At 52.1% G+C, this 22,646-nt stretch overlaps 1 protein-coding gene across 1 annotated transcript; it reads left to right on the forward strand.

The window, feature by feature from the left end:
- Positions 1 to 14,715: 14,715 nt before the first annotated feature.
- GPR31 (G protein-coupled receptor 31) lies at positions 14,716 to 22,353 on the forward strand. The gene is made up of 2 exons (XM_004278900.3): positions 14,716 to 16,176; positions 20,269 to 22,353. The coding sequence occupies exon 1, from the start codon at positions 14,898 to 14,900 to the stop codon at positions 15,849 to 15,851; it is 954 nt and encodes a 317-aa protein (XP_004278948.1). The 5' UTR covers positions 14,716 to 14,897; the 3' UTR covers positions 15,852 to 16,176; positions 20,269 to 22,353.
- Positions 22,354 to 22,646: the final 293 nt, after the last annotated feature.

A 22,646-nucleotide genomic window follows, 5' to 3' on the forward strand; every position in this document is an offset into this window, starting at 1 on the left:
AAGACCCAATGCAAGTAAAAATAAATGATAGATAAATAAATTTTTTAACCTCTTTATTGGAGTATACTTGCTTTACAATGGTGTGTTAGTTTCTGCTTTATAACAAAGTGAATCAGTTATACATATACATATGTCCCCATATCTCTTCCCTCTTGCGTCTCCCTCCCTCCCACCCTCCCTATCCCACCCCTCTAGGTGGTCACAAAGCTGATCTCACTGTGCTATGCGGCTGCTTCCCACTAGCTATCTATTTTACGTTTGGTAGTGTATATATGTCCGTGCCACTCTCTCACTTTGTCCCAGCTCACCCTTCCCCCTCCCCATATCCTCAAGTCCATGCTCTAGTAGGTCTGTGTCTTTATTCCCGTCTTACCCCCTAGGTTCTTCATGACCTTTTTTTTTTTTTGCTTAGATTCCATATATATGTGTTAGTATACGGTATTTGTTTTTCTCTTTCTGACTTACTTCACTCTGTATGACAGACTCTAGGTCTATCCACATCATTACAAATAGCTCAATTTCGTTTCTTTTTATGGCTGAGTAATATTCCATTGTATATATGTGCCACATCTTCTTTATCCATTCATCCGATGATGGACACTTAGGTTGCTTCCATGTCCTGGCTAAAATAAATTTTTTTTTAAAAAAGAATGTATAGAAGTAATCTCCAAAAGGATACGACATGTGAGGCTGATAACACGGTGAGGCTGATAACACGTTGAGCCTGGAGGTGGGGCGTGCCGGTCGCATGCCTTCTGCCCACTCACCAGCAGTACCTACGTCCACTCTGTCTTGCTCCTTCCTCACCATCTTTGATGGCTCAGGAACACCTGGTAACGCGGTCACGGCCCTTCTTTGAGCCCCGCTTTCTTTCTGAGGCATCCCAACCCTCTGGCACCTCTCAGTGTTCCCCGTGTTTCCTCTTTTCTCCTTTCATGGACCTGTCAGTTAGACCGCTGTTTAAACACCACCCCCCTGTGGCCAGTGTTTCCGAGGTGCGTCCTTCAGCCCAGCCCAGGGCCCTCCAGGAGGCCACCTGGCCGCTCTCAGCGGCACTCTTGCCTCTAGGGCTTTGCTCACCTGCCTCGCCGACCTTGAACGCTCTCCTGCCCTCAGCCCCTATCCATCGAGCTGTCTGGGCTATGCTCGTGGCCCATGAACACACACACTCGGTCTTTTGTATGAGCATCTCCCCCTGCTGGACCTCAAGCCTCCCAGTGTCCACTATGTAATACTAGTGGGTGCCTAATGGAGGTTTGTTGAGTGAAGAAAATGTAGCAATAATTCAAAGAAAGATGAACCCATCCTTGGCCTGTCCATGAGCTTCCAGCCCAAGCCTGGCCCTTCCTCGGTCGTTGGTTCACTCACTCACTCAGTACCAACCGAGCCCCAGATGCCCCGGATGCAAAGCTGAGCCAGTCCACACGCTGTCCTTCCTTCCTGCAGCTTCAGCCAAGAGAGAAGACAGGAGTTAACCAAATAAATAAACGTTTCGGCTGCTGTGAGTAGACACATGAGGCCTCTCAGATGCCACCTGCCCCCGCTGGGATTCGCCCAGGACCCCCAGCTCCGGGACTGGCCGCGCTCTGCACACCCCGCCGTCCAGGCCGGGCCGTCCTGTCCGTGTGGCACCCTCTTGCCCCACCCGTCCGTCAGACAGCTCAGGTGCTGTGCTTCCCCTCCGTCCTCCGGCCGGTCTCCTCCAGGCCACACACACACACAGCCGCTCCCCCTCACGTCCTGCCTGCCTTTCACGGCTCCCAACTTCCAGTCCTTTCTGCCGGCGCCAGACCCTCCCCTCCGCCCAGGACCGACCCCCTCCATCCCACAGCCCAGCTCCTTCTGAGGGCTCCCAAGTTCACGGTCTGAACGGACCACGACTATAGTCTTCTTAACACCACTGAGGCTTTACGTTCTCGAAATCTCATAGCACCGTTTCCCCTTTTCTGCCAGTCTTGCTGGCCACCTTGCGCTGTGTCTGTTTGCAGGAGGCCTGACCCCTTTGCATTCCCCCAATGCGGAGCTCAAGTCATTTCACAGCGAGTCAAATCTCAGTGAGCATCTCTGCAGAAGGCCCTCGACGAGGGCTGGATGGCATGGACCACCCGCCGACCTGCAGCGCTGCGACCCTGTACATAAGCCACGTGGGCCCTGCCTGCAGATCGGGTTGACCACGGCCCAGTTCGGAGCTGGGCTGTGGGTGCTCACTCAGCTCAGAGCATCTGAACCTGAGGTGCCCTGCCTTGCTCAGGAATCCCTCAGGCCTTGGCCCCGAGACACAGTGGTGCCAGGAGTATGCCCTGGGCTCAGGGTCCTGCAGGGATGCACAGTGTCCAACAGTGTCCCAGCGTCAGAGCCCGGAGACAGGGGCCCCCAAGCAGTCCTGGGTTTCCTTGATTTATTTTAATTTTTCGGAGGCCGGGGAGGCGCCCTCGGAGACTGACAGCCCTGGTGTGACCTGACGTAGGGCTGCGTGCCGTTGAGCACCGGCCTGCACCCCGAGGATGGGCTGACCTGGCTTAGAAGGCAGCAGCGAGACGCTCAGTACCCTTGCTGGGAGTGCTCAGTCCTCCTGAGCCTGGGTGCTGGTGCTGGGGGCACTCTGCCTGCGGAGATCCAGCAGACACCCAGCAATGAGGGGGATGTGGGCAGAGAGGCCCGGACTTGAATGTCCGGCCCAAGGCTGCCCGGTCTCCCAGTTCCAGGCAGAGAAGCCAAGCGGAGGGCATCTCCGCGTGGCCCTGAGGCAGATCCCGCTGCCTGAAGAGCGCACTCGAGGCCGAGGCGTCACCAGGCTCTGAACAGATGGCTGAGCACCTTGTTCTGTTTGCTGCTGCTGCTGCCCAAAGAAAACTCTGCCAGGAGCCCAAGCCCCTCTGGGGACGGGAGGGCGTCAGGTCCAGCTGGATGCAGGCCTGGGCGTCTGGAGGGCCGCTGCCAGGGCTGCCGAAGCCTCCCAGCTGGATAACACTTTCCCCCCTGCCAACCGGCTGCGGGGCGGCACCCTGGCCCTCCTGGAAGGCTGCCTACGGCATTCGGGCCGTTTCTTTCCTCTTCATCCTTTGAACTCGGGCGTGTGCCCAGGTGCCCTGGAACGACGGGGCCGAGAGGCAGAGTCCTCGGGGCTCTTGTCTCCTCCTGGGCAGGAGCGGGTGGGGAGGGTGAGCGGTGGGGCCCCTGCATCATGTCAGCGTTGCTCTGGGAAGGCTGAATGGTGGCAGAAAGCAAGTGATTTAATCTTGCTCTTACTGTTCCATTTGCAAAATGGGACTCTTCCTGCTTCATAAGGAATCATTAAGACAGTGTGTGGGCTTCCCTGGTGGCGCAGTGGTTGAGAGTCCGCCTGCCAATGCAGGGGACGTGGGTTCGTGCCCCGGTTCGGGAGGATCCCACATGCCGCGGAGCAGCTGGGCCCGTGAGCCATGGCCGCTGAGCCTGCGCGTCCGGAGCCTGTGCTCCGCAACGGGAGAGGCCACAACAGTGAGAGGCCCGCGTACCACAAAAAAAAAAAAAAAGTAAGACAGTGTGTTATTAAAAGGGGAAAGGGGCAGGGGAGATAAATTAGGAGTTAGGGATTAACATAGACTACTATATATAAAATAAACAACAAGGACCTATTGTAGAGCACAGGGAAATATACTCAATATTTTATAATAAGCTATAAGGGAAAAGAATCCGAAAAAGAGGAGAGAGAGAGAGAGAGAAAGAGAGAGAGAGGGAATATGTATATGTAAAAAAATAAAATGCTTCGAATTTTTTTTAAAAAGACAGTGTGTTATTATAAAACACTGTGAAGGGCTGTACACAGTGGAGTGAAGAGAATGAACGCCCCAGACCAAGGTTAAAATGCAATGGTTTCGTCTATCTCTGAACGCGGGTGGAGTTAGTACAAGCCTCGACTGGATTGGATCCAACAATCATAAATCTCTTGACCCACCTCCCAGGGCTCAAGAACAAAGGCATAATCTTACTACTTGCTCAGAGTAATTAATGAGGGCCAGGTTTTTAAAAATATAATGTATGAAAGTATATCACAATATATTGTTAAAAATTTCCTAAAAATTAAAGGTATATCTAAAATAAAATGTTAAATGTAGAAATAGCAAAGTTAAAAGCATATAATAATAAGGAGAAAGTGAGCATGGCAGTCATCTAGGCTTATGCTGCCGGACTCACAGTCATTGTCTAAAACGAGTGCTGAGTTTACTGGCAGCCCAGGCGATAAAAAAGAACACAGATGGCCTAACAATCATTATCTGATACCAGGAGGCTTGCCAGTGTTTCAAAAGAGAATAATTTTCTGGGTCCTGAGAGAATAGTTTCCGAGGTCCTAAGATGTAAAGGAGTATTCACGTGGGTCGCAGGTGAGGAATGTGGACGAGCCCCTGGATGCTGGCTATGTTCTGGCTGGTTGGTCCTGGTGACCACTGACAGCAGCTCAGGGACTTCTGCCGGACGGTGATTCCGTGGACAGGTAGGGCCAGGGGTGCTGCAGGGCCAGGAGGGCGGCTTTCAGTGAATAATGTCAATCTCTTCCCACTGAGCCCTCCAGGAGGCTGGAAAGTTCTACTCAAGGCCAGGCTTTGGGCCCTAGGTGACCCACACCCTCAGCCTCACCCAGAACGTACTAGCACCGCTCCAACGGGGTTTACGTAGTCAGGGAGTAAAGTACACAAGCCATTTTACTAGTCAGAGAGGAAGACAAAATAAATCACATAGAATGTGAGGGTTAAAAAGGACTAAGGGGGCTTCCCTGATGGCGCAGTAGTTGAGAGTCTGCCTGCCGATGCAGGGGACACAGGTTCGTGCCCCGGTCCGGGAAGATCCCACATGCCGCGGAGCGGCTGGGCCCATGAGCCATGGCCGCTGAGCCTGTGCGTCCGGAGCCTGTACTCCGCAACGGAAGAGGCCACAACAGTGAGAGGCCCGCGTACCGGGGAAAAAAAAAAAAAAAAAGACTAAGGTGTTTGGCACTCCTTTCCAGTTTCACGCTCACATCAAAGACGAGGATGGTGTTTCTTCCCGAGTCCCTTTCCAGGCCCGGGTCGCAGCTCTCCTCCGCATCCCTGAGCCCCCTCCAGCCCCCTCCAGACCTGCTCTCGGAACCTCCCCCTCCCCCAGCCGCACGGCCCTCTCCAGGCCTCTCTCCTGCCCATCACCTGTGTTCATCTCCCATTTCCCACCTCCCCACGCGCTTCCAACTGCCCCATCAAATTACCTCCACTCCGGCTCACGGGGCCCAAGCTTCCTGGTTTTCTCTTTCAAATACCAGAATTAAATATTTGACGTATCAATCTGATTGCCAAGTATGTCTCCAGGGCTTCGTCTCCGCTCAAGGGCAAGTCTCCCCCCTCCCGTGCCGTGGGGAGGTGAGGCTCTGCTGGCAGACCAGCTGGGACACATTCACGGTGGTGCTTCGTCTGCTGGCCTCCAGATGCTCGGCTAAGCGTCTGGGTAAAGCAGCCTGCCGGGGGGGGCGCGTCTCGTGAGCTGCAGGGGCGCTCCCAGCCCAGGCGACGCGGTGGCCCCCCACAGGGCCGTCACCACCACCTTGCTGAGCCCTTGACCAGCCATGAGCCTTCTGCGTGTGTTAGCTCATTTCATCCTCACGGTTGGGGGCAGTTTGAGTTTGTCTCTCCTGACCTCTGACCCAGGGGTCCAGCCTGGCGTGGAGCCCGGGCATCAGCATTTCTAAAAGCTCCCCGAGTGTTTGAAAGTGTAGCCAGGGTGAGGCTCCCCTGGTTTTAAAATCATGTTGTTTCTCTGCTGCTGCAACAGCGTGCTCCCCCCGGCCTCCAGCCACCCACTCTGGGGGCCAGGCCTCCCCTGCGGATCTCTGCCCCCCAACTCAGCCACGGGCAGACAACACTCGTGAGCTCCGGGGGGTCTGGGCCTCGGCTCTCGGCTCTCTCCCGCCAGGCCCCAGACACTCCTCTGCTTCCAGCATCACCTCCCTCGGTCGCCAGCGCCTGTGGGTTTTGCTTCTGCGAAAGCTTCCAGCCCCTCTCTCCTTGGTCTCTGGTGCTTCACGAGCCAACAACAATCTTCCAAAGTGCCGGAGTCACATGCTGCTTCCCCTGCCCACAAACCACCAGCCATGGTCCTTTTCTTTCAGGGTGAAGTCCAGCGGCTTAGCCTGGTTTACAGGACCCTCCAGGATTCGGTCCTCTCTCGTCCTTGTCCCCCGCCATCCCTTTTCTCCCCAAGATATAATACACACTTCCCCCAATACAAGTCTATGTGTGTATTACTTATAATCATCTGTGCGTCTAAGCGGGTACTGCTGGCTTTACTAAAATGCCTTTCTTCCTCCACTGCTGGCCCACATTAGTGCTCAAAATTCCCCTTAGATGTCTTTCCTTAGGGGAAGTCTTTTAAAACTGCCCTAACCTCCCCCAGGCAGCAGCCTGGCTGGCTCAGGTGCCCTTCCATGGCTTCCCCAGAGGGTTCTGCCCTTTCTTCCTCGCCGGCCCTTGAGGCTCCTCCCGGGATAATAATCTGTCCCCTTGTCTGTCCCCTCCCCAGCGTGAGGGTGGGAACGTGGGCAGATCCCACAGCTGGAGGAACCTGGGTCTGGAGCAGCAGTCGGTTAGTTTGTCCTTTCCTCCCGCCGGGGCTCAGCACCCTGGAGGGGCAGCAGGTGGGAGAGGAGTGCGTGTCCGGGGCCGTGGGGACCGGGCGGGCGGCGCCGCATCACCCGGGCAGCGGGACCGGGCACGACGGGTGTACGGCGCCCCCTGGCGGGTGGGGCGGGCGGAACAGGGCGCGCGGGCGGGCGGTCCTGGGCCGGTCATTCACCTGAGTTCCCCGGGCCATGCTCCAGCCACAGGTGATGCTCCTGGCCCACCTTCCTCTGGTTCAGTGGCCCGCTTGTTATTTCTGTTAGAACATCAGTCCGACTCTCAGTGCAACGCTCCTTCACCTCTTCTCCCCCAGTTCCCTACAAAAATAAAACAAAAAACCACAAGCCTCCCCACCAGGCTGCTTTGGGAGGGAAAGCCTCTTATCTAGGAATTCAAAAGCAGGTCATTCTCCTAGGAGGCTCCGTCCATGTCCGCCCTCAGGATGTTTTCATACTGCATGGAGCAGCCCTTAATTAGAGACTAGTTCTTTCCTTCCAATCTCCAGTTCTGTGGGGTTTCTGTTTCCCTCCACCTACCGCCCTGGAATGTGATCAGGGACCCGAGTGGAGATTTTAACCTGTGGCCATGAGATCCACAAGGATTCACTGGTGGACACGTACAGGGAAACACGCATTCCATCGATGAAATTCTGAGGCGAGGGAAACGTCCTTAAAGAAAACCAGGCTTGGGAGGGTTCACATTTAATGTAGGTCTGTGGGAGGTTCCAGGGACGTGAGGAACCCCAGAGCCACCGTTTGAAGGTCTTTGCCCCCAGCCCCTCCCCTCTGCTGCTGTCTCCTCAGCCCCCTCGCTGTCCCACCTGCCCCTCCAGCTCTGCAGCTGAGTTTCCTACTCCCAGCCACTGCCAATCCAGAAAATAGGCAGAGGCCTACTGTGTGCTGGGTGATCACCACACAGGGTAAATAGGGTAAACAATGTCCGTGACAAACGTTACCAAAGGGAGAAAGCTTAACCCTGGTGCACCCCGTAGCTGGTGGGAGGCATCCGACTGAATGCAAACCAAACGTCGAAGAGCCGAGGGCCTCCATCACTCCAGGCGGAGGGACGCCAAGGCCATGAGACTGACCAAGAGGGCCTCCAGGGACACAAATGGCTGTAACGTGCTCCACAAAGCAAGTCTGAGGTGGCGTGGGCCCAGAGGAGGGGGCAGAATCCTGCCGGTGGGAAGGGACAAAGGGCAAGTAAGTGGGCTTTGAGAGCCGTGGGGCAGACATCTTTTGGGCAAAATTAAATGCTTTTTTATTCAGAAAAATCCAGAACGTATTGTGTTGCTCATTCTGTGCTGAGACTACAAATACTTATAATTCTTACAATACTTCCCAGCTTTAAGCGAGTTATATACCAGTGAGGAGGACCAATGAGGACACGCATCTGTAAAGAGCGACGTGATATATAATTCAATACAATGTGTACTTGAGCGGCAGCGGGGTCAGGGAAGAAGGAGAAACATCCCAAGGCGGCCAGGCGCAGGGAGAGGCCCAGCGCCTGGAAAGGGCAGCCAGGGATGTGGAACCGCAGCTCAGGCACAGCTGTGGACCGCCCACCGGTCCCATGCTGGGAGGGCCGCCCACCTCTCTCAGCCTCGGTTAGTGACTTCCCCACAGATTCTCAGAAGTCCCCGGAGCCAGGCAACGGCCCCGGCCAGAGTCCTGCCCTTCCCCTTCCCGAGGGGCCTCTGCTCTATCCCACGTGGGCTGACTCTCCAGGAGACTTGCTGACTCTTCACTCTCTCATCTGATTTTCACCTCCGGCCTGGGAGGGGGACCTTATAGAAAGGAGCTATGTCATTTCCAGGAAAAGAGGTCATTTCAGAGAAGACGCTGGAAGCAGTCTCAGAGGTTGGAAGTCCCCGCCTGGGGCAGTGTGCGAGGGTCCTGGGCACCAGTCTGAGTTTACGGTTCATGTCAAGGAAATTTAGCAACCTCAGAATGTTCCTAGGATGTGAATAGCACGTGTTTCATGCCTAAGAAATCACCTTGAGCATCATTTATTGTTGCGGAAAAATTTTTAATCTTACAAAAGTAAAATTTCAGCAGAAGTTGAGTAATTGTACTTAAACTGCAACACGGTGTGCAAATGCACTTCCTAGTTAAAACAAAAAAGCCCTTTAATGTTTTTCTTCATTTTTTTTTCAGGACAGATGTAAATGAACGGAGTTTCAAACTCAAAATGATGAAAATCCCCTACATAGACCTTCCTGAGTGGATACACAAGAGGAAGATGAGGACAGAAGTTAAGGTGACGGCACAGGACTTGTTTTCAAAGGTGTTCTTTTTAGTTTCATTGCTCCTGGAGAAATCAACTTATATCAAAATATGGCATTCCTTATATTTTTTGTGAAACTGAGAATTTGTAATTATTTATTCATTCAGTTGTTTATTCAAGAAATCAGTGGGGACTTCCCTGGTGGTGCAGTGGTTGAGAATCTGCCTGCCAATGCAGGGGACACAGGTTCGAGCCCTGGTCCGGGAAGATCCCAGATGCCGCGGAGCAGCTAAACCCATGCGCCACAACTACTGAGCCTGCACTCTAGAGCCCGTGAGCCACAACTGCTGAGCCCACGTGCCACAACTACTGAGCCCGCGCACCTACAGCCCGTGCTCCGCAACAAGAGAAGCCACCGCAATGAGAAGCCTGTGCGCCGCAACAAAGAGTAGCCCCCACTCGCCGCAACTAGAAAAAGCCCGCAAGCAGCAACGAAGACCCAACGTAGCCAAAAATTAATTAATTAACAAAAAAAAAATCAGTGGATCACTGCCACACACGCAGTCCCTCTCTGCCCCTAAGGGTGGAGCTGCGTCTGATCCACTGGGTGACACACCTGGGTCACCCAGTGGTGGTGAGTGAGCGGTGATGAGGGCAGTGCTATTTTCGAAGGCTGGTCCCCGAAGGCCCTCTTGACAAGTGACAGTTGAAGCGAGTTCTTGAAGGGAAGTGAGCGCAGGAGCATCTGTGTGTGGCGCGGAGACAGGCACGACGGCGCCTAGAGGTTGAAGAAGTTTCTGTGACTTTCTCTTGCAAGAATAAGTAAAAGTATCCAAGAGCATTTTCTAAATTAGATACTACCACGCACTCTCAGGTTACGAAAATTAAAACAATCTCATCTTGATGCAGAATTAGAAAGTTGAAAGTTCAGTGGAAGGGAATAAGTAGTAAAGAAATAAAGTCAAATATGTAGAATGTGATCAATTTGCTTTTGAATATTTTGTACTTTTGTTTAAAAATTTTCCTTCTGTCGCATCACAGGAAATCACAGACGCCCTTCTGTGGAGCTAGCACCAGTGAGTAGAGACGGTCCGTAGGGTACAGGCTCCCAGCGGGCGGGGTCGGCATGGGGTGTGGCCAGCTGAGTGCCCCCCACTGTCCCGGCCAGGAACCCTGCAGGAGGCAGGTTTCAGCAGTGACCTTCATGCCGCTGTTGAAATTTCCATGCCGTAAATGAGATGATGGTCACTGGAAGCCGTGCCACGTCGGGGAAAGGCAGGGAGAAGGGACGTCACCTCCAGGGCTCTGCACTTGCTGGAGGAGACCTCACGTCTCGGGGGAAACTCACCGAAAGTGTCTTCACCAGGGAAACAGGCATGAGCAACCCCAGGACGCGGGCCCCCTTTCTCCCTTCAGACGGAGGATACACGCGGGAGCTCGAAATCTGGAAGACAGGCAAGCAGGGCGTAGCTGCTAACAGTTTATGAGGTGGCCAGTAGCCTCCTGCCTTGACCACGTTTGGGAAGCAGTGGAATCTTAGTCCTTATTTATGCAGCAACGTCGTGGACCTGGAGATGCTCACACTAAGTGAAGTCCACCAGACCGAGAAGGACGAGTACCTCGCGATATGACTTATATGTGGGCTCTAAAACACGATCCAAATGAACTTATCTGTGAAACAGAAACAGACTCACAGATGTAGAGAACAGACTTGTGGTTGCCAAGTGGGGCGGGGGGATGGATTGGGAGTGTGGGGTCAGCAGATGCAAACTAGTATACATAGAATGGATAAACACGGTCTTACTGTACAGTACAGGGCAATATCCTGTGATACAGCGCAATGGGAAAGAATATGAGAAAGAACACATATATGTATGACTGAATCCCTTTGCTGTAGAGCAGAAAATAACACAACATTGTAAATCAGTTGATTTACTTCAATACTTCAGTAAAATACTTTTTTTTTTTTTTTTTTTGCGGTACTCGGGCCTCTCACTGCTGTGGCCCCTCCCGTTGCAGAGCACAGGCTCCGGACGCGCAGGCTCAGCGGCCATGGCTCACGGGCCCAGCCGCTCCGTGGCGTGTGGGATCTTCCCGGACCGGGGCACGAACCCGTGTCCCCTGCATCGGCAGGCGGACTCTCAACCACTGCGCCACCAGGGAAGCCCTACACATATATTTTTAAGCATAAACTGTGTCACACAACAACTATTTTTTGTGGCTTATCTGATCATTTTCCCGGATCAGAAGACACGATGCTGCAGGGCGGGTTCCCTGGCGGGTGGTGGGACTGCCCCCTGCCCACCCCCTCCTCAGCCTCCCCTGGTCAGCACTGTCTGCAGTTTCTTCTCTCTTCCTCTCTTTCTCAGCTCTTCTTTCCCCAGACATTGAGATGGGCCAACATCATTTCTCTGGCTGTGAGAGCTGTCGGAAGGGCATTTAGTGGACTTTAAACCCTTGTTTTCATGAGATCAGTCACAACATCTTAATCACACGTATTCTCTCTCTCTCCCTCTCTCTCCCTCTCTCTTTCTCTCTATCTCTGTCTCTGTGTGTGTCTCTCTTTCACCCAGAGGGTGTGATGCCCACCTGGACATAATTAACCACACTGCGAGGCTGTGGCTCCCACACAGCGTACGCTGCCAGCCTTAGTCTCGGACTGATGCTTCCAAAGAAAATGGTTCCCTCTCATGTGTAAACTCACAGTTTAAAAACTTATTTTTAAAATTTACAGTTATTTCCTGATTATTAAAGTGATCTATTCTGTTATAGAATATATAGGAAGCTCTAAAGTAAAAAAAAAAAAATCGTTTGTAATCCCATTACTTGGAGATAGCTACTTGCTAAAAATTTGGTAAATTTCCTCCCAGTACTTTCTATAAACAAGCAAGATTAGGTGCTGCTCTGCACAGTTGACAATGTGGATTTTTTTATCCATCTAATCTGTAACCTTAAACAACTTCTCATGTCATTGTGTTTTGAAATATTTAGAACATCGGCATCATAGACACGTCACAGGGATCTCCTGTCGCTCAGTCTTTGCTTATGTCACTAGCTATCACTTTATGAAAGACTCTAAGACATGGAACTTGTGTCCAAGGTACAGGAGGGCTTTGCGTGTGTTTGATTTTAATTTTTGTTGTTTGTTTTTAGTAAATAGGTGTAAAGTTGACAAAGAAGATCTTACGTTCCTTCGGTGTTCTTTCTAGATCTATCAGGCCAGGAATCTGGGGAAGAAAAATAATTTGAGGGGACCTGCCGAGGAGGCACTGAGAGTGGATTCTCCAAGGACGGGACCCTGCGTCCACAGACACCAGGCCCTACCCCCTGCCCCAGACTTGCAGCCCTGGGACCGTGTCGCGTCCCGGCAGAGCTGCAGCTCTGTTGTTCTGTCAGTGACCTGGTTTCGCTGGGCTCGCCCCAGGTCTCTTCAGCTCTGGGAACTTGTAGTCGGCCCACCAAAGTGTGAGTTTCAGGGACAGGCCCTCCTTCTCCTGTTTCTCAGGCTTGTGGTTACGAAGAGCCGGCCGCTCCCCAAGCTGTGACACTGGACGGGCAGCCCCCTCGTGGGCGAGTGGGTGGTAGATTCCCACAGGGCTTGAAGGGGAGGGAAACTTTGAAAGAGAATCACAGTTTACTGACCAAGTATTCTTCATTTATTGACTTTGAACAAAAAGTGAAACCAACTGGAGTGAGAACAGAGAAGTTTCCTTAATAAGAAGAGTATTGAAGAAATAGAATGGTTTTTGAAAATGGAGTTTCTAAGGATAAAAAGATTGAACAAGAACCCTAAGGGAAAAGCTCGAATATTATAACTTTAAAAGAGAGGAAGTAAAGGACAATTCAGTCTTTCAGAAGTAAGGGAAATACACCAGGGTGCTGATAAAGACAAGCAGAATTTTCAAAAATTCTGTAACTTTGATTTTCTATCTTTAAAAAGGAAAATGTGTAATTATTAATGTTTATGTTACCTATTGAGCTAGAATATTTATAATTTAGAAAGTCTTTGGTGTACTGTGGACAGAAATCTGCAATTAAGGGGTAGCTTTTAACGTCTCTCAAGTTATCATTGTGTTGAGAGAAAGGATTTAATCCGTTTCTTCCCTGCGTTTGTGTAACTCCCGTCCCTGAAAAGACGAGTGAGTGCCAGCTTTTCTGGTGTTACCGTGCGTGTGCCACGGCATCCCTGGAGGTGAGACACGTGGTCCCCAGCCAGCCCTCACCTGGAACAAACACATCCTTTTGTGCCCCCAAGGAACCCTTTATAACAGGCATGCAGTTCATGGGAGGTGTCCCTAGAGGTACCAGTCGGGACGTTTCTGCAGCTCTGGACGCTTGGACGACTCTCCAAGTGCACCTCCTTAGGAAACACGAGGCAGGTGAACCTGCGTGACGCAGAGATGGGGGGACGTGTGGGCTGGTGGCCCAGTTGGAAAGGAAAACCCTGATAAAATTAAAGCAAGAAGGACTACATGTCAAGTGACCCAAAATGTCATGTAAATCAATAGTCGTGGTGGGCTTCCTGAGACATGGACTTCTCATGCACACAGGAGTGAGGCTGCTGCCAGCAGGGAAGCGGTGGGCAGCGTGGTCAAGACCCTGGGCTCTGGTGCAAGCTGGGCTGGGGGGACCTTGCTCCTGCCGCTGACTGCCCTGTGACCTGGAGCAAGCGACCTAACCTCTCTGAGCTGCCACGCCTTCATCCATAAAATAGGGCTTTCCCACCGCAGCCAAAAATAAATAAATGCATTTATTTAAAAAAAAAATAGAGCTTAAAATTGTACCTACTGCACCTCGTGTTGCTCGGTTCGTTGCAATAACACAGGAGAGCACATGACACGTGGAAAACATGCAGCGAAATAGTAATTCTTGCTGTTGAGACCCCTTAAAGCTTCCAAGTTAGGTCTCAGAAACAAAGGCATCGAAGCACCGTGGAACTGCAGCTGGGTGCGAAATTGTATTACTACATTGGGGAAAAAAAGTTTCGTTAAAAGTCTAAGCATCGGGCTTCCCGGGTGGCGCAGCGGTTGAGAGTCCGCCTGCCGATGCAGGGGACGCAGGTTCATGCCCTGGGCCGGGAAGATCCCACATGCCTCGGAATGGCTGGGCCCGTGAGCCATGGCCGCTGAGCCTGCGCGTCTGGAACCTGTGCTCCACAACGGGAGAGGCCACAGCAGTGAGAGGCCCGCGTACCGCAAAAAAAAAAAAAAAAGTCTAAGCATCGTTTTGTTAAAAGTCTAAGCATCAGACAGAGGTTAGTAATTACTGCAGCAAATGTATCTGGCAGCCGAGATGCCCCAGATACAGGGCATAGTGCTGTACCTGTAAGAGAACCTCAGCTACAAGGACCCCACAGGCAGCTATTGTCATATTCACCCCACATTGCTGCTAAGTGGAGAAACCAGGTAGAACCAGAGTCCGTTTGATTCCAAAGCCCGAACCAGGCTGAGCAGGGACTTCCCGGGAGTCCAGCGGTTAGGACTCCGAGCTTCCACTGCAGGGCGCACGGGCTCCATCCCTGGTCAGGGAAGCCTCCTCAGCAGAAAATCAAATCTAACAAAACGAAAGGACAGGTGAAAATGGGCAACTACAAAATGGCCAGGCCCCCCCCACCCCATACCCTCTTCGAGGGGAATGCGGGACCAGATCTTCCGGAAAACAATGCAGACTAGAGAACCATCTATTTGTTTCCGTCATTATTTTAACTTTATAGACAGCAAGTCTTCCCAAACTTCTCAAGCCCCTTCAGTGACAGCTGTGGATGGAGAGCCGTGCTCACGCGGACACTCTCAGGACGCTAGGGCTTCAGTTTAATGCCAGATGTGGGAAGTGAAACACAATTTCCCTGCTTTCAGGGCAAAACAAAACTGCAAGAGGTTTTTTCCCTCTGCCCCGATCCTCTTTCCACAGACAAATTTTAGTTTGCCTTTGACTTTATTCGATGCTGGTCAGTGTGCTTTCTGTCCTTCTGTGGGAAAGAGAACGAACTCGGGCCTGCGTCCCTGTGCTCCGCTGCGTCAGGCTCGGCCGCGGCGGGGACTTGGCCACATGCTGCCACCCAACTGCTCGGTGGCGCACAGCTACGCGGCGGAGGTGAGCACGGCCTTGCTGCTGCTGCTGGAGTGTGGCCTGGGCACGCTGGGCAACGCCGTGGCGCTCTGGACCTTCTTCTTCCGTCTGAAGGTGTGGAAGCCCTACGCCGTCTACTTGTTCAACCTGGTCCTAGCAGACCTCCTGCTGGCTGCCTGCCTGCCCTTTCACGCCGCCTTCTACCTGCGGCAGAAGACCTGGGGCTTGGGACGTGCGTCTTGCCAAGGGATGCTCTTCCTGCGGTCCCTGTGCCGTGGGGCGGGTGTCGCCTTCCTCACTGCCGTGGCCCTGGACCGCTACCTCCGGGTGGTCCACTCGCGGCTCAAAGTCAACCTTCTGTCCGTGCGGGCGGCCTGGGGGATCTCGGTCCTGGTCTGGCTCGTGACAGCAGCCCTCACTCACCAAAGCGTGTTCCTCTCTGAGGCCGAGTGCCCCAGTTCTGAGCCCAGGACGGAGTCCTCCTTCAGCCTCATCTGGCAGGAAGCCCTCTCCTTCCTCCAGTTTATCCTCGCCTTCGGCCTCATCCTGTTCTGCAGCGCCGGCATCATCAGGACTCTCCAGAAGCGGTTCCGGGACCCACACAAGCAGCCCAAGCTGCAGAGGGCCCAGGCGCTGGTGGCCATGGTCGGGGTGCTGTTCACGCTGTGCTTTCTGCCCAGCTTCCTGGCCCGCATCCTACTGGCCATCTTCCGAGGGGCGCTCAGCTGCGGGGTCCTGAGCTCCATGGTCCACGCCGCCGACGTGACCGGCAGCCTCACCTACCTGCAGGGCGTGCTGAACCCCGTGGTGTACTGCTTCTCGAACCCCGCCTTCAGACGCTCCTACCGCAAGCTCTTCTACACCCTCACCCTCAGGGCCCGAAAGCAGGAAGCAGAGGCTCCCGGCTGTGAGCTCAGAGACTCTTACTCCTGAGGATGGCCAGCCCCCCACCTCGCGTCCACGACAGCTACCCGGGGGCGCTGAGCCGTCGCGACGGTTAGTTAAGATTCTGCACTACAAGCTTGAACGCAACTCAGCAAGTGTCACTGTTGTTTACCAGGATTTCCTTCAGCTATTTCGTGTTGCAGAGCAGTTCATCAAAATGAGCGAGCAGAGCCTCCTTTACGCAATTCCCATGCAGGTTCAATCACTAAATGACTACGACACAGTCATAGCTGGAAAAAGATGCTGTGGTGGACCGGTGACGCGGAAGGTGGTGGAAGGCGGTGTTGCAGACGCGGTCCTGACTCTGTTTGGTGTCGGCAAGTCACTTTATCCTTCTATGCTTGAATGCAAAAAATGCAAAAACTCTATGCTCTTTTTCTACCTACTGCACAGACTTGTGGCAACTGACATGGGGAAGTGGGGCTTTGGGTCTAAAAACAGGTTCCGCAGGGTCTAAGTGTCCTGAGCTCGGTTCTTCTTAGCTCACAACTGATTGGTAAACTTGAGCTTCACCTGCACAGATTTTACACATTACATCCAAGACAACACAGTCAGTGCCCTCGTTTATTATAAGGAATACTTTCCTACTAAACGTCTCAAAATTGCTTCTAGTACTTTTTTTTAAGTTTGAATGTCTGAATACTTTTGGAACTCAATCTGCTTCCCCTGCTCTAAAAAAAAATCACTGTGCTTTAAGCCTCCTGGGAGAAACACACAGTATGAGATACCAATTTGCATGTGAAATGGTGATTTCCACCCAATGGCAACTCCTGAGGACAGCAGCTAGGGACCAGCCCGGGTGCAAGGCCACTGCAGGGAGGGTGGGCACATCCCCTGGACACCAACAACGGCTGCATCTTTTCCCCTCACTCTTCTTAAATTATGTCCCGAATTTGTAGCTCATGCTGGTGACAAAGGATTTAGAAAGTCCGCTTCCCATCTGCCTTATCTCTCACTCTCTGTTCAAGGTGGTTGTGCTCTCCCCCAAAGGGACTCACCAAAATGCTTAGAAGAGGCCTGGGGTCTGCGTGTAATACAGGGTCCCATGCAGCCCACACCGGGCAGCCTCACCTGGAGCTGCACCTGTACTGCCCCCAGGGAGAGACCTCTGCTTTTCCCAGGAGGTAGTCCTCTGATCGCTGTAATAGTTAAGGTTAAAACTGCTGGCATTAGGCAATAGAAAAGGGCAAATCCTCACCCTCTCCCGGAGCTGTTTGCCTCCCGGGTAGGTTCCTTTTACCAGAACCAGACTTGAAATGCGGCGTGACCCCCACTATTGTGCTTCTGAAGGATGTAGACCCTGTTGACACCGGAAGTATAATGTGCCCAGTGTCCCCAGGGGAGTGAGGGTCCCATCAGCAGCATTGTGCTATTTTCTCCGGTTTTATTTCCTCCTTAGTGAACAGAATTTCAAAGGGCTTAGAAGGGAAATGTGACCAGATGAGATGCAACGAGGTCGAATAAAATTCTCTGATGGGAACATTCTATGCTGTGTTTCTTCCCTTTCAAAGAAAAGAAATGTCTCCATTTTTCTTCCTTTGATCTTACTGCATATACAATTTTTAATGCTCCTTTTAAAAAAAATCCAACATTTAATATAAATATTTTCCATATTATGATAAATTCCCTGTAAGCATTACTGATGACCTAATCATCTTCCCAGAAGCTGTTTCTTAACCATTTTCCTGCTGATGACATTTAGATTCTTTACTCCCTACACAAGTAAATTCCACACCCTGAAAGCATGTACCCATCTACAGACATCAGGCGCCCTTAGGTGGGGCAAAGCCAGCTCATGTGGTTGTCTAGACAGGCCTGCTGGCGAACACTGGACACGAATGCTTCCCACGCACGGTCGGTCCTGCCGGGCTCCCTCCACGATGCTACGGCCAGCGGCTCTGCCTGGTGAAACGGGGAGGTCTCCTCACAGCATTACTGCCTCTCGGGCTCTTACTGACCTTCTTCTGGACTCGCTATGGGGTCCAGGAGCTCCTGAAACCCCCCATGTCTCGGCTAACCCCGGGGTGGCCTGACTCGGTTGATCTGGGAGACATGGGTAGGTTCAAAGGCCCCTCATTAATCCCATTACTGTGCAGCCAGGGCTGAGAGTCCCTGGGTTACTGGCCACGGTCAGGGCCTTTGGGTCAGTATCCTGCTGGGTCACTTCCCTGCTTTGTGACCCGGGACAATTCACCGAACCACTCTGAACTTTCCTCTTCCATAAAATGGGGATAATAACAACAGACAGTACGGGATAATTGTGGAGACCAAATAATACATAAAACTCTGTTGGGCACAGAGCCTGCACACGACAACATTCAGTGGGTGTTACTTTGCTGTTTCCAAGCGATAGGTTTATTCCCTGATCTTTGCTTACGTCTCCAACAGTCTGTGGGCCCTTTGCAGACACCGTTTTTCACCAGTGCCCCCTCAACAGAGAGCCTCGTGGACTGGGTGTCAGGCAGTTCTGCTAGGTCAAAGTTTTATTGCTATTCTTTCTTTCTAGTAATTCTTTTCTGCATATTTTCTAAGGATTCTGTGGAAAGGACGATGCTTTGTAGTGGAAGCTTCAGGACCCTCTGAACACCCATCTCTGAGGATGTTTTTGTCACCCTGTCCTGTCACTCCTGTCAAAGACACCAGCTCTGCACTCAGACAGTTGTCTTCTTTAAAGACGTAGAGTGACAAGGTTCTCGACTTCTCCAAATTATTTTCTCTGAGAAAAGGAAAAGACTCAAAATGAAAGTGTGATTAAAGAGTACACGATGGGCCTGAGAACCACAGCTATGTGCTCCCAGTAGCAGATTTTGGTTTCTTTTCCCGTGTGACTCGCTTCTTGTAAGACAGCAGGTACCCAGCCCTGGCTGCCAGGCTTGCAAATCTCAGAACTGTCTTAATCCCGACATATTCAGGAACCCAGATCTTCATGTGAGTGGTGCATTTCTCTCCCTATTCAGGTAATGCCATCCCTGTTTCAAAATCCTGGTCATCTACGCCTTTTTCTTTCCAAAATCCAGGAGAGGCCACTGAGCCCTCCCTGCACACACCCTGCAGGTGCCGGTGTGCTGTCTGGGACACTCCAGTCTCTGTCCTGGGAATCCCTACCCGCCACTCAGGTCCAGCCTCTGGGACCTACCTCTGACATGCCCCAGCCAGACCCCAGCATAGCGCCTGACTCAACCCAGCCCAAAGGCCTCCCGTGGGCCTCACGTCTGCTCTCCCCACCCAGTCAGCTCCTTGCACGGGGCCTGGCACACAGTAGACGCTTAATAAATCTGTGGAATAAACACATAAACAAATCAACCAGATTTAAAGTTAAAAAGTTCACTTTATCCACTATTTAATAGGTTTTTTAAAAAGAAAATTCACTTTGAAACACTAGATCCAGAGGCAAACTTAAAATTGTATCATAAAGAATCTTCTAGGGAAACACAATACAAAGGAAAATATAATTTGCACATTTAATGGAGAAAAGTTTTTCCTCTATATTTTCATAATAACTTCTGCCAAGAATTCAGGCAACGATTTTGATTTATCTAAGGGTCGGGATGGTGAACGGATACCGTGTTTGGCCGTGGCCTTGGCGGGAACTGGGAAATGCATCACGTGCCTCTCAGAGGCTTCCTGAGCACACCGCCCGTGCTCACGGGAACACCCCCTCCACAAACAACAGTCACCCTCAAAATGTCTCTTTTATAAAACTGGGGTAAAATGTACGGTCTTCGTTTTTAAGCGTACAGTTCAGCGGCACTAAGTACCTTCACACCATTGTGCAACATCGACACTGTCCATCTCCAGAACGTTTTTATCGGCCCAAACTGACACTCTGTCCCCATTAAACACTAGCACCCCTGCCCCTCCCCCAGCTCCTCCCTCACCCCCTCCTTCCTGTCCCTATGGATTTGACTCCTCCAGAAACTTCACATACGTAGAAGCAGACAGTACTTGGCTTTTATCTTAATGATTATTTCACTGCACATGACGTCCTCGGATTTCGTCTATGCTGCAGCCTGTGTCAGTCTTTCCTTCCTTTTGAAGGCTGAATAATCATCCACTGCACAAGTGCACTGCGTTCCATTTACCCATGGGTGTCAGTGGACACGTGGGTTTCTTCCTCTTCTTGGCTGTTGTGGATAAATAACGCTGCTATGAACATGGGTGTGCAAATATCTCTTCAAGACCCTGGTTTCAGTTCTCTTGCGTCTATACGCAGAAGAGGAATACTGGGTCATATGATAATTCTAGCTTTAGTTGTTTGAGGACTCTCCACACTGCCTCCACAGCGGCTGCACTGGTTTCCACTCCCACCAACAGTGCAAGGGCTCCAATTTCTCCACACCCTCGTCAACACTCGTTGTTTTCTGGTTTTGTTTTTTCTTTGTTTGTTTGTTTGTTTGTTTTTTAGAGTAGCCATCCTAATGGACGTGAAGTAGAGAAATGCTTCTTTGAAAATCGGGAAATGCTTGATAACGTCAGAGACTAAGAAGAAGACATCCCTGTGCCTGGATCCCGGAGCACCAGACCCAGGCCCACCATGAGTTCGTTTGTGGCCGCACTGTTCTCTAACCCACCGAGATCTCACACAGGGTCGTTTCTAAGGCTCTTTTTCACTGAAACCATAGGCCTGAGGACAAGTGCACCGGGGATGGTCAGAGAAGCCGTCCCCTGGTTGCAGAGTCGCGCCACTCCTCTCCCAAATCCCAGCCACAGACGCCGGACGTGCCCTCGGCTCTGAAGTCAGGACCAGACAGGCTGCCGTCCAGCTGGGAGTCCTTCGGCCTCGGCTGGAGCTCAGCCCTGCTGCTCTTTGGCCAAGGGACCTCAGGCACATCACCTTGTGGAGGTTACGTCTTCATCTGAAAAGTGAGGGCGACGACCCTGTCCTGGAAGGACGGCTGGGAGGACGGCTGACCACCCAGGGCCATGTCCTGACCCATCCACGCTCGATGTCATGGGGTCTTCAGTGAAACGGCCCCTGCAGGACAGCAGTCTGTGGGCCGTGATCAGAAAAAAGGAGAACGGGGACGTGCGAGGCGCCGTCCCACTTCACACTCTTCCCCTCCCCCCACCCAGCACCCACAGCCCAGTCTCTGCCTGCCTCTCTCTGCCGCCAGCCCAGCCCCGTGGCCTCTCCCTCTCACGCGGGGTTACAGACACTCCTCCGTGGTCCGGGCTCTTTTATCTTCTCTTCCTCTGTAATCCGACAGGCTTTCCACTAATCGGGCAGGTGGTCTGAGGGTGTAGATGGTCTACACTCGCACACACAGGGTGTGCTGAGCCGAGTTTCGCCAGCCAGTACTGGACCCACTTCTATGCAGCCGTGTGCTGGTACCAGGCTGTCTGGGAAGAGACGACAGCCCTGACTTGCAGCAGTCGAGAGGTGTCAACCCTCCCACGTGGCTGACCTGAAGCTGTGACCAATCACAGCGGCTTCCCGAGGGCTCCCCGATGAGTCTGCAGCTGTGGCCCCCTCTCTCCCCCTGTCCTGGCCATCAGTCCCCGGGAACGATGTGCATCTCACTCCCGCACCTCGGGTCACCCGACAAGAAGACAAGGACAAAATGAAATGCGCTAAGAAGAGAAGAATCTCCCGCAGACCTCGGGGCGGGGGGAGAACTTCCCACTAAGGGTTGGCAAGGGGGATGCGCGGGAGGGTGTGAGGCACCCGTGATCCCGTGCCAGCATTTAACCCCGTCAGCCCTGCTCGTTGTCAACCAAAAGTATCACGCGCCCCTTGTGGAGACTTCTGGAAACATCCTGCAAAGAGAGCTTGTCTTAAAGGCCACCAAAAGGCCAGTCAAACCCAGGCACCCAGAAGAAACCTAGTGGGATGCTTGGAAGTGTGAGCTGTAGTAAGCAGAGGATAACGGAAGGCAAGACCTCGGATTTCCGAAGAACTAACAGGAAGCAATGTGCTTCGGCAGATGGTACGTGAAGAGGCCGGGTATTCTCAGGCTGGAATTCCAGCTTCTCCACTTACGGCTTCCAACTGCCCCCCTAGAGCCGCATGGCCACGCTGTTTGCACGTCTGCAGCGAGGAGGTGATGCAAGTGTGTGCCCAGGGAGATTGGTGTGTCCTCTGAGATGCTCAGCGAGATAAAACCTCCTGGTCCCACACGTCTGGACACACTGAGCTCGGGGTCCTGGTTGGGTCAGGCTCAGTCCTCCTTTCCCTAAGGAGTGAATAAAACAGCATCACATCTACAGACAGAGGGAACTAAGATGATTTTTGGAGAATATCTTAAATGAAAACTTACAAATGCACGTGATATTCACCAAAACTACTACAAGATCTCCCTTTCACGTATTTTACTGGAAAAGTATATAATTACACGGAACTTTTTTCTTAAGTGTTCTAATCAAGAACAGCATCAGATGGGATGAAGTGAGAGAGTGGCATGGACATATATACACTACCAAACGTAAGGTAGATAGCTAGTGGGAAGCAGCCGCGTGGCACAGGGAGATCAGCTCGGTGCTCTGTGATCACCTGGAGGGTGGAATAGGGAGGGTGGGAGGGAGGGAGACGCAAGAGGGAAGAGATATGGGAACATATGTATATGTATAACTGATTCACTTTGTTATAAAGCAGACACTAACACACCACCGTAAAGCAATTATACTCCAATAAAGATGTTAAAAAAAAAAAAAAAAAAAGAATAACAGAGGGCGCCGACCTCCTTAGGGCCCCACCTTCCTTTCTACACCTCGGGGTGCTCTAGTGTCCGTCCTGGTGAGCCCTGGGGGCCGCACTTCCAGACAGCGCCTGCTCCCCAGACGGGG

Source organism: Orcinus orca, chromosome 12, assembly GCF_937001465.1.
Source record: "Orcinus orca chromosome 12, mOrcOrc1.1, whole genome shotgun sequence".
Lineage (NCBI taxonomy): Eukaryota > Metazoa > Chordata > Mammalia > Artiodactyla > Delphinidae > Orcinus > Orcinus orca.

Bases quoted from the DNA above. Each gene is read 5' to 3' on its own strand.
- GPR31 (XM_004278900.3), top strand. From the start codon at position 14,898: ATGCTGCCACCCAACTGCTCGGTGGCGCACAGCTACGCGGCGGAGGTG.